This window comes from Zingiber officinale, chromosome 4A (assembly GCF_018446385.1).
Source record: "Zingiber officinale cultivar Zhangliang chromosome 4A, Zo_v1.1, whole genome shotgun sequence".
NCBI classification, from domain to species: domain Eukaryota; kingdom Viridiplantae; phylum Streptophyta; class Magnoliopsida; order Zingiberales; family Zingiberaceae; genus Zingiber; species Zingiber officinale.
In genome coordinates, this window is record NC_055992.1 from 8,098,215 (window position 1) to 8,109,418 (window position 11,204).

Genomic DNA, 11,204 nt, shown 5'->3' on the forward strand with positions numbered 1-11,204 from the left:
ACAAAAAAATTAATTTGACATGCCCAACTTGATCATCCTTCTCTTCCCATTATTCGATCATTAATAGGTGGTCTACCTACTTCCTTCACCTCTTTCTCATCTAATTCATGTAGGGCCTACATGAAATTCAAAAGTCATAAGTTATCCTTTTTATTCATCCAGTTATGTTTCTAATTTTCCATTTGAAATAATGCATTATGTCCGAGGCCCTACACTTATCTTTTACTTTCATCAACCATAACAATAAAAATATACTTGACTTTATCTTATGAGAAAGAAATATAACTTATTTGACATATTCTGTCATTTTCAAAAATAAGTTGAATGTTGTTTTAATTGTAATCTAGAAACAACCTTTTGGAAAAAAATAGGGTGAGGTTGCGTATAATGGATCCTTTTTCGGGACTCCGCATAACGATAGCTTCGTGCACTAGGCATATCATTTTTTATTTTGTTTTAAATACTCTCTATTCATTTTAATTGGAGAGGCGAATATCAAACTCTCTATACTACAACAAAAACCCTCATAGCATCGGTGAAACAACAACGATTTAAAGCCAAAACCAATGTCTTTGAGTATTTTACACCGGTTTTTCCAAAAACCGGTGTCTATGAGCACAGATTTTAGTTCATAAACATCGGTTTTTTAGCCGATGTCTATGAGCACTTTTTTTTCGTTAATACACATCGATTTTAATATCGGTTTTTAAAGCCCGGTGTCTATGATAAATAAAATAATTTAATTTTCCCCCCAATACTTAGCCAAAATTTGTAACACTTCATTCTTCCCTCCAAACCTAAACCTATATCGCGCCGTCCTTCCCCTTCCTAGATCGACGCCCCTTCCTCTCCCGATCAGGATCAACACACGACTCCCTTGCTTCTCCTTCCAACCACACCGCATCTCCTCCAACTCCTCGCTTTGGGTGAGATGAGGTTGCCTGTGTGGCTTGGAGTCGTCGCCGGGTCGCTAGAAGTCGCCCTCCTTCACTCTTTCTCAATCCCATATCTAGTAACCTCGATTCCTCATCTCCTTCTTCCGATCTGATCCCTCCTTGTCGATCCTCGTGTGGCCATGACTGATCGGAGCTCCTTGCTCGCTGATTTTGCTGCTCGGTCGACATGGTGAGGGGGAAGACGCAGATGAGGAGGATAGAGAACCTGGTCGGCCGACAGGTGACCTTTTCCAAGCGCCGGAGAGGCCTTCTGAAGAAGGCCTTTGAGCTCTCCGTGCTTTGCGATGCTGAGATCGGCCTCATCATCTTTTCAGCCCGTGGGAAGCTCTACGAATCTAGATCGACCCTCCTCCTCTCTCCCTCTCTCTCTCTCCATCTCCTCTTCCTGTTGTCTAGATCGAGCAGAAGCTCTTTGCCTTTGATTGGGGGTGAGTCTAAATGGGGCGACTGTTTCTGGTTAGCCTGGAGGGCAAGATTTACAACTGCAAGCACTGCCAGACTCATCTCTCACTCTCCGACGACATCCTCTCCAAGGTGCGTTCTAGACCTCGTTTGACAACCCATCTAATATTAGGAATATCACCCCTAGATTTCTCGATCACTTTTTTTTTCTTTTTCGTGTGGCTCAGGATTATATGCCTGCTCGATTGATAGGAATAGAAAATGTTCTTCGCTCCTTTAATCTCAAAAAGGAATTTCTCCCTACCCTATTTGTTTTTTCATTAATTGTTGCGGCGTTGCTAAAAAAATTGTGTCTAGGGTTATTTCATTTTTTTTTTTGCCTATCCAGATAACTGGCATGGCGCTCGCGATTCTCTTTTAATTTATTATTAATGAATCATCAACCCTTTTCAGTGTTGAGTCTCTTCCCCTGCCACCAATTGATAGATAAGTAGACGATCCTTAAATAGGTTATAACTAGAATTACTGAAACTTGAAGTATATGTATGTTAGTAGAAATGTTGTCAGACTTTTGATATCTGTCCTTGAAAGTGGCATGGATTAATTGAGAATGTTAATAAGATTGGAAGGGTGTTAATTCGTCCCTAAAACATACTGTTTGTTTGTGTTGCTCTCTACAAGATCATAATTGTTAATAAGTTGACTGTATGTATCATAATTAAGATCTTGTTGGATATTCTGGCACAAAACTCTATTAAACCATGAAAATATGAACAGAAGTGATAAGTTGGATAGGATTTTTATGGTTGAAAAAGAAAAATATAAAGGAAAAAAACTCATGGCAAAGCAATCGCAAAATATTTTTCATCCATGATCCATCTACGTCCTTGGAGTAAGGAAAGAGGAAGAAAAGCTTTTAAAAAAATGCAGTCTGGTGCATGAAGTTCCCACCAATGTAAGTCCTGGAGAAGGTTCGGACCACATTGGGTCTATTATATGCAGCCTTACTTTGCATTGCAAGAGATTGATTCCGTTACTTGAACATTTGACTGCAAGACAACAATGCGCCAAGACTCTCCTCCTTAAGTTTTAAAACTTTATTTTTAAAAAAACTTAGAACAAAGAAAAAATCATTTCAATTTTTTTAAGTCCGGATTTGAACTGTAGTGCTTGCAAAAGTGAGATTCCTGCCCAAATTGAATAGATGTTAAACTGTTACTCATCTAAGTTGTCAAAGCCCTTTTATTTTGTAAAATAGAATAATTAATAAGGTATGGAAGTTACATGTGCATTTAAATGAATTGGTCACGTGATATTCATTCATCATGAGTCACAAATTGTTTATTTCTATTGTCTGACATCCATCTAACTGATTTCTGTATATTTATTTGTCCAATAATTAAAGAAGGCATCTTTATAATCTATAATGACAATCAAGATATTTCATGTAATGTTGATTAAATTATAATACATTGAAGAAATGTTTGATTCTGACCCTTTGCCTAAAGGATAGCCACTGTCCATTTACGGATGTTCATGTAAGTTCTCTTGTATCATCATCTTTAGCTTCAATTTATCTGCTTCTGGCATTATGTTCTGTGACTTTGAACTTTAAGACTGCTGACTAATGATGGAAACAATGCAGAATATATCCAAATTTGCGGCTTGAACTTTTCTCCATATTGCTGAGTTAAATAGTTAATTTGTAGTGTGTAGGTAACTAGCTTGCCATAAACAATTTCATTATAACTAACGTGCTTTCCTCTGCTATCATACACATTCATGTATTACATATATAACAAAGCTATTCATTTTCTTGGAATTATTTACCAAAGACTTGATGGATGTTTTTATCTTCTAATATGTAAATTTGCTGTTTTGTGATGCGACGTTAGCTAAGTGTGGATTTTTTTTCCTCTGATACCATATTAGTCCCCCCTACAATTATTGTACCAGTTCCTAATATATCATTCTTTCACATAGTCTACTTTTCATGTTTGCCATGTTTTGTGGTGGCTGTTATCTTTCAAGGAAATTTCATGCCGTTTGACAACATATAATTATAAGAGACTGTTATCATATCTAATTTAATTATCATTTCATTCTTGATGAACCAAGGAAATCAAATCGGTTGCAAGGAATAGCAGTACAAAATCTAAGATATATAAAATTTCAGACTTATTTGATTTCATTTTTCATTTTGTGTGAACTTTTCAGACTGGCAAACTGCTGAAGGAGGCAGATAAAGAAATTGGTCATCAGAAAACGATTACCTCCCTATCAAAATCTACAGATGGCTCTCATTTTCTAACAGGTTCATTAGATAAGTTTGCCAAGGTGACAACCACTTTTATCTAGAGTTTTTTATCTCACACTTCAATTTTTTGTTTACTTCATAAATTTCATTTATCTCACACTGTTACATCTATGCCGAATTTAGAAGAATTAGTGTTGTTTGTATATTTCGACTCCACTTTTTCTTTGTCCATTCTATCGCAATCAATAAAATCTTAGAAATATTTAAGGAGTTTTATGTGCTGGTGTATGCATAAGATTTACTTTATTTATCCATTACCTTTCTGAGCAATTCTGGTTCTTTTCTTCTCATACTCGCCCATCAAAGTAGTCTGAGGATTGAATTTTGTTACATAATTATGAGGGCATTTCTAGGATGTAGTTCTACAGCAGATAAATATCAAAAATTTCTTAAGATGACCTCGGGACAAGTTCTTGTTCTTTGTTTGGTGAATTAGTGTATTTTTCTTTGATCATATTTTAAGTGTTGCAAATTTGTTGTTTCAGAAGTTCCAGGTGCTGAAGTTTTGGTATCTGTTTATATTTTGGGTTAAGTTTCTAATATGTATATATCTATTTTGTCAAAAAAAATTATGAAAGACATCTAAAGATTCTTGTCAAAAGTCTAGTTTTTTTCTGTAGTTGTTAATTCCTGTCAAAGTTTGACCATTGAACTGTGGTAGAGGATTGATACTTATCAGCATATAAATAATATGTAATGCATTAATTGTATGTCAAATTTGTAGTATTCACTCTTTTCTTTTGCTAGATGTCCGGAAAAGCAGAGGAAGGAATCCTTTTGGCTCCTAACTGTTAATCGCAAGCTTAGTGCCATGAATAAACTATTAATGGAAGAAAATGATCGGCTGCAAAAGCAGGTGTCTGAACTTGTTTATCAGAATGGCCATATGCGCCAGCAAGTGCAAAATGTATGTATGCTTAAACTAAGCTTATCATACTTTCTGAAGTGCCTATCACAAAAAAAAAATGCAATGTTCTTGTTTGAATTATTTTCTTATTGTATTTGTTATCGTATCTACCAAATATTTTCATCTTTTCACTCCATCTAGTACAAGAACTAAATATGTTATCTATCTGTTTCGACTTGGATAGGTAGTTCCTCATAGCTGCTGTTATTTTGGCAATCCATTATGAGCAATAATGTAATTTTATCAAATATTTGTCATATTTCAATTTCAATTCTGAAAACACATATTAAACTCTGTTGTATGAAGTTTTTAATCGATCTTACTATTTGTCACTAAATATTCAGGCATCTGTGACAACAAGAAACACCAGTTGTGAGTTTATGATTACAAGCGGTCAGTTTCACCATCAACAAAACTTAACGGCTCAGCCTCCTCAAAGAGATGCTAATAACCCAACCAGGTAACAAGTGTGGTAAAGGATTCTACTTGGATGAGGAATGATTTACAAAGAATCACCAACAAGTTGTCACCTTCAGGACATCAAACAAGCAGAGGTGCCCATCCAGTAATAGATAAAGAGAATTGTCTATTAACAAATAAAACTACTAGGGAAGATTTAGTTAAATCTCTGCACAGAGCAAGAAGGATAACTTTGGCACCAGTAAGAAGAATATTTGTGTACTATCTATTACCTTTTGATGTTGTAAGAAGAATAGTTATGTGTAATTTGTGGATACTGACTTGATGTGCACAATATCTATTATCTTTTTATGTTGTAAGAAGAATATTTATATGTTGGTTATATGGATATTGACTTGGTGTGTTTAGATACATCGGTGCATTTTTAATTGTGATTTTCTTAGTGAATTAATAATATTAACTTAATTTTATGATTTGCTTGGTGATAATATTGATTTTTCACTATTTCAAAAATTGAATTTGTGTCGTTAAACAATACAGATATTACATCAAATTTTCACCGCTGCAAAACCGGTGTCATTAACTAATATTACATCGGTCGTATACCGCTGCCAAAACTGGTGTTATTAACATATAATATTACATCGGTTTTACACTCGATGTCGTTAAGTGATACTACACCGGTTATAACCCGATGTCTAAAATGGCTGACCTTTTACATCACCTTCATAGACATCGGTCGAAAATGTAATAGACACCGGTGGAAAACCGATGTCTATGAGGGTTTTTGTTGTAGTATATCATCATTTTATCTCTTGTGAAATTATTCATCAAGTCTCTTGCTCTCACACTCTATAATTGAAATAGTTTTGTTAAGAAAAAATATAGACATATAATTGAAACTACTTTAGCTCTTCTCTATCATGCATTAGTTTCACATAAATTTTGTGATAAAATTATTATTATTGACGTATATCTCATAAATTGATTTTCTATCCATTGCTCAATTATAAGTGTCACTTGAAAAAAAATATATAATTAAACTCCTAGCAACACTTTCCCTCGAATTTTTGATTGTATATATTATCCGTGATTACACTTTTATTTTAAACACAAACGTGATGCAAAATGGGTAGTACTAGATAGCTTTTATGAAGAGATTTCCAAATATATTGAAGTACCAACAATGAAATTATTAGCAGGCAAAAGTAACAGTCGGTGGTGGCATGTGGCAAAAGGCGAAATCGCTCGCCCCAGCGCCCCCGTCGTACCCGACCTAAGGCCATCACGAGGGAGGTAAATCACAGCATCTTGAGCGAGCATGTGGCATGTGGGGTGAGTTGCACAGTCGGTGGTGGCATGAAACTATGAAAGAGGGAGAAAATGAAAGAAAAAAATGAAAAAAAATTAGAAAGGAATAAGTAATTTAAAAGGTGAGAGAGAATATTTCATGAGAAATTTATTAAAAAACCGTTGACAAGATTTTGTACTATCATGTGTAATATTATTTGTCATCCCTAGGGCGTAGCACAGATGGGGAGTGTATGGTTCTGTGGTCGAAAGGTCCAGGGGTCGATCCTTGGGGTGTCACTGTCTGGGGTTAATGTCTCCGCCATACACTTTCCACCTGTGTACCTGCATTTACCTCCCTCCATATCCGTAGGACCGGCTCTAGGAGGGCCGCTGATGTGGCGGTTCCACATTTTTATGTGTAATATTATTTGTCGTGTTGGCCCTAGGATAAACATATGATAAATATATTATTTATCGTGTTATCAATAAATGCTCCAGTTAAGTGATGTGAAATTATGATAAATATACATATCAAATAAAGAAGAGGAAGACTAAAAAAAAATTTAGTTAACAACAATAAAACAAGATAAAATTTATTTAAATATAGATGATGATATAAAAGGAAATAGAGCTCAATGACATAAAAAGATTCATACAGTCAACCCCACTTAGTGGGAAAAGACTTGGTTGCTGTTGCATTGACCCTAGGATCTATTGGCGGGAGCGCTGGAGATGAGTGTATTCATCTTTTACCACTATGTGTAACATTATTTGTACGCCGATTGTCATCATGTATTGGCAGGGACGCTGAGGACAAACGAACGATCTTTTGTTACCATGTATAACATTATTTGTACATTAAGCATTTTCTATTTTATTTTCTCTCCTACACCCTATAGATTTCTCATTTCTCACTCTCAATTACTCTTAAATGTCAATTAAATATTTTCATATTAAAAATATTTCGTTTAATGATTTTTTATATTATCTTATTTAAGTCTACACCTTTCGTATTTTTTATTTCTCAGTTTTAAATGTCAATTTAAATATCTTCATATTCAAATTAGTTCGTTTAATGATGTCTTGTCAAAATTTAAATTTGATTTTTCATCCAGAGCTATTTTAGAAATAAAATATAAAATAAATTTGAATATTAGATTGGTTATTACTTTATATTCAACATTAATATTTGAGTGAAAAACAATTAATTATTTTTTAGAATGCAATATATGAAATAAGGTAAACATTTGTATTTTGTATTCAAGAAAGTGACTCAATCTATATCATATAACTTATACAAAGACCACATTAGAATAATACCTTTAAAATAACAAAAAATTCTTTTATCGGGTTGCAAAAAATACAAATAGGAATTTAGATTCTCCCTAAAATAAAATTTACATTCTCCCGTAGAAATAGTTGCAAAAAATACAATGCAACAAAAAAAAAACGCGTCTACTCGTTGTTTTCGCGATTAGGCGTGTCTTCGAGGAAATCGATGTCTACGTTAAACAGAAAGATTAGGCGTATCTTTGACGGAATCGAGCAGATCGATATTTTATATAAAATCTAAAAGATTTTGGGATTGACTTTCTGATGATTGGAAGAAGGCGAGAGTTAATCAAAACATAGTACCAGTTTTGAGAGAAAATTAAGTCGATGTCACAATGCGAAGCGGGAGTAGTTGACGACAATGTGTCGGAGAGGGCTGGTGACGTCGAGGCCGCCGTGCGTGTTTGACGAACTCTGTCCTAAGACCGCCATGTCATAACTGGGCCCGTATTCACCGTGATTTACTCCCTCTCATACTTGTGGGACCGGGGTGAGGGGGCCGCTGGGTTGGCGGTTCCAACCTTTGCATCGTGTTTGACGAACTCTGCGGGGGTGAGGAAGCTGCCATGGCACACGCACACTATTCTCACCTCTTCCTCCTTTCGGTACTTGTACAGGAACCCTTCCACTCGCCTCTCGCCTCCTGTTAGGACTCTCCGTGAGTTTAATGTAACTTTTATATATATATATATATATATATATATATATAACTTGGGGTTATTAGATTTTAGATTATTAAATATGGATTAATATGTAGAATAGTCTGATCTATTATTATCATCGCTGATAACATATATTAGGGTATCTTGGCAGAATCCTTAGCTTGTTTTCCATTTACGAGTGTTTGTGTGGCGGCGTTATCCTAAATCTCTCGAAAGATCTCTGTTTTGTTTGCTTCCGATTCTTCTTTTTCCTCAAAGACATTGGATTCAGAGATAACGCTACAAGACAAGACAAGAAATATGACTTTTTAGTATGTTCTTTGTCACTTTTGGTTTATGTTTTTAGTTTATTATGCTATCCTTTCGATGAGCTAGATCATGCTTAACATTGTTATTCTCTACATTTGTAGAATTCATTAGGATTAGGGATAAGCAATATCCATCACCCTCCCCTTGCATTGACATGAACGACACCTTCTCCATCACCTTCCTCTTCATCTCCTTCACGCCGTTACGGTTGGAAAATTAGTTTTTCGTGACCAATTAATTAAATAGTGATAAGACAACTATTTCATGAGTAGACTGTTATAAATTAATTTTTCATATAATTGATAAATTAATATCTAATGAAGAGTTTGTCAAATATAATCGAACGGAAGATTCTCAAACATAAATTGGATTCATGAATAAGATTACATTAACACTAATTCGAGTACGTGGAACCATTGAAAGGTGTGAAATTATAATTAATTTCATTGATCCATTAAAAAATTAATTATGATATTAATTAATTAATATTTACAAGTAGATAAATAATCAGATTAATCAATTGAATTAATTAATTATAATTCATACATCCATGTCTTTTCATAATTGATCAGATTTAAGTCAAAAGATACATCCCATGTCTTTTCATCTTTTAGAAGAAACTTTTTATTTCTTGGATTAACTCTTCATCCCTATAAAAGGAACTCATTTTTTTTTATTCAACTCGCTCTTATAAATTTTGCTAGAATTCTACAAACTATTTTACAAAATAAATTTTAAAACACTTTTCAAAAGTAATTTCCAGAGAGGTGTTGTAAATTATTTTTTTTTAAGTTTAATTTTTCAAGGTAACTTTTGAAAAGAGCTTTTAAAATTATTTTTCCAAAATATCGTTAAAGTAATTTCAAATATTTTAAGGTTATAAAGTAATTTTGAAATGTTGTAATTTTTCAAAATTGAGGGGACATTTGGTTCTTTCCTAGGAATAGGAATCGGAATGGGAATCATTGTATTATGGAATGGAAATGGATATGAACATGGATATCACTCTTAAAACAAATCAAAATTTTCTTTTTTACCCTTAAAGGAAAATAAGAGAAAAAATTAGATGTGAGAGAAAGATGAATGTGAGAGAAAAATATGATGAAAGAGAATGATGAGAGAGAAAGTATGATAAGAGAAAAAGTGTGATAAGAGAAAATGAGAAAAGATAGTGTGATAGGAGAAAGCGTGATGAGAGAGAGTATGTGATGAGAGAGATGAGGAGAGAGAAAGCATGGTGAGAGAGACTGTGATGAGAGAGATTGAGGAGAGAGAAAGTATGATGAGAGAGAAAGTGTGATGAGAAAAAAAAAAGAACAGTGAGTGTAATAGAAGAGATTGAGGAGAGAGACAGTATGATGAGAGAAAAAAAAAAGGGAGTGTGATAAGAGAGATTGAGGAGAGAGAATGTGTGATGAGAACGAAAGTGTGATGAAAAAAAAAAGAGAAAAGAGGGTGTGATGGGAGAGATTGAGGAGAGAGAAAGTATGATGAGAAAAAAAGAAGGAAGAGAGTGCGATGGAAGAGATTGAGGACAGAGAAAGTATGATGAGAGAGAAAGTGTAATAAGAAAAAAAGGAAAGAGAGTGTGATAAGAGAGATTAAGGAGAGAGAAAGTGCGATAAAATGGTGAGAGAGAAAATATGATTAGAGAGAAAATATGATGAGAGAGATCAAGGAGAGAAAAGTGATATAAAAGAAAAAATAAATAAATAAATTTTGATATTTGATATTAAGGGAGAAAATTTTAGTTTTAGATCAAGGGTATTTTTGGAATAAGGAAATATTTTGATTAATGAAAATAGACTAATGATTCATTGAAGGGGAGGTACATGAGAATCAGTTATTACCCAATTTCAAGGATTCATTCCCTTATTTGTATTTCTATTCCCATAATCCAAACATTAACAATGACAATCAATGATTCTCATTCTCATTCCCCACTCCTATTTCCTTAAACCAAACACCCCCTGACAAAATATTTTCAAGAAAACTACCAAGGAAGGTTATAAAGTACGTTGCAAAACACTTTTCATTTTATTTTTCAAAATAAACATTTGAAATAGTATAACAGTATTTTTCAAAGTAAATTTTGAAAGGAAGTTTTGAAAATATTTTATAAATTTAAAGTTAATTTTCAAGGCTATTAAGGTTAATATTGTAAAAGAGAGTTTTTCACGACTTAAAATAGAAAATTTTGTAACATATTTTAAAAAGGCATTTTCTTAAAATTTAAAAAAAATGATTTTGAAATATCCTCCCCCCTTAACTTGATATTATTTTAAAAATAATGTCCATATACAAATTATCCTTAAATGTCTAGCCTTTAGTTACTCACTAACTACCAGAAGATAGCAGTATTCAATGATTAGTCAAGTTAAGTACTAATATCCAGTTAGAAATTTATTGAAAAAAGATTACTTAACTTAATCAATGTACTGTTGTATTTTTCATCCAAACTTATGTTAATACACTGCTATAAGCATCTGAAGTCCAGGCAAGAGGCCTACGCATCTCATGCCATTCTATGTTTTTGAATACACAATCAAAATAGACCTAGTGTATTTGTGACATTCTTGTTACCTACATCTATAGGATCATGCTTT

The 11,204-nt window shown here is 33.6% G+C and overlaps 1 protein-coding gene across 1 annotated transcript; it reads left to right on the forward strand.

Annotated features, from left to right (window-relative positions):
• The first annotated feature begins 1,143 nt into the window (after nt 1–1,143).
• On the forward strand, nt 1,144–1,607 carry LOC121972219 (MADS-box transcription factor 18-like). The gene is made up of 2 exons (XM_042523913.1): nt 1,144–1,490; nt 1,586–1,607. The coding sequence occupies exons 1-2, from the start codon at nt 1,144–1,146 to the stop codon at nt 1,605–1,607; spliced, it is 369 nt and encodes a 122-aa protein (XP_042379847.1).
• Nucleotides 1,608–11,204: the final 9,597 nt, after the last annotated feature.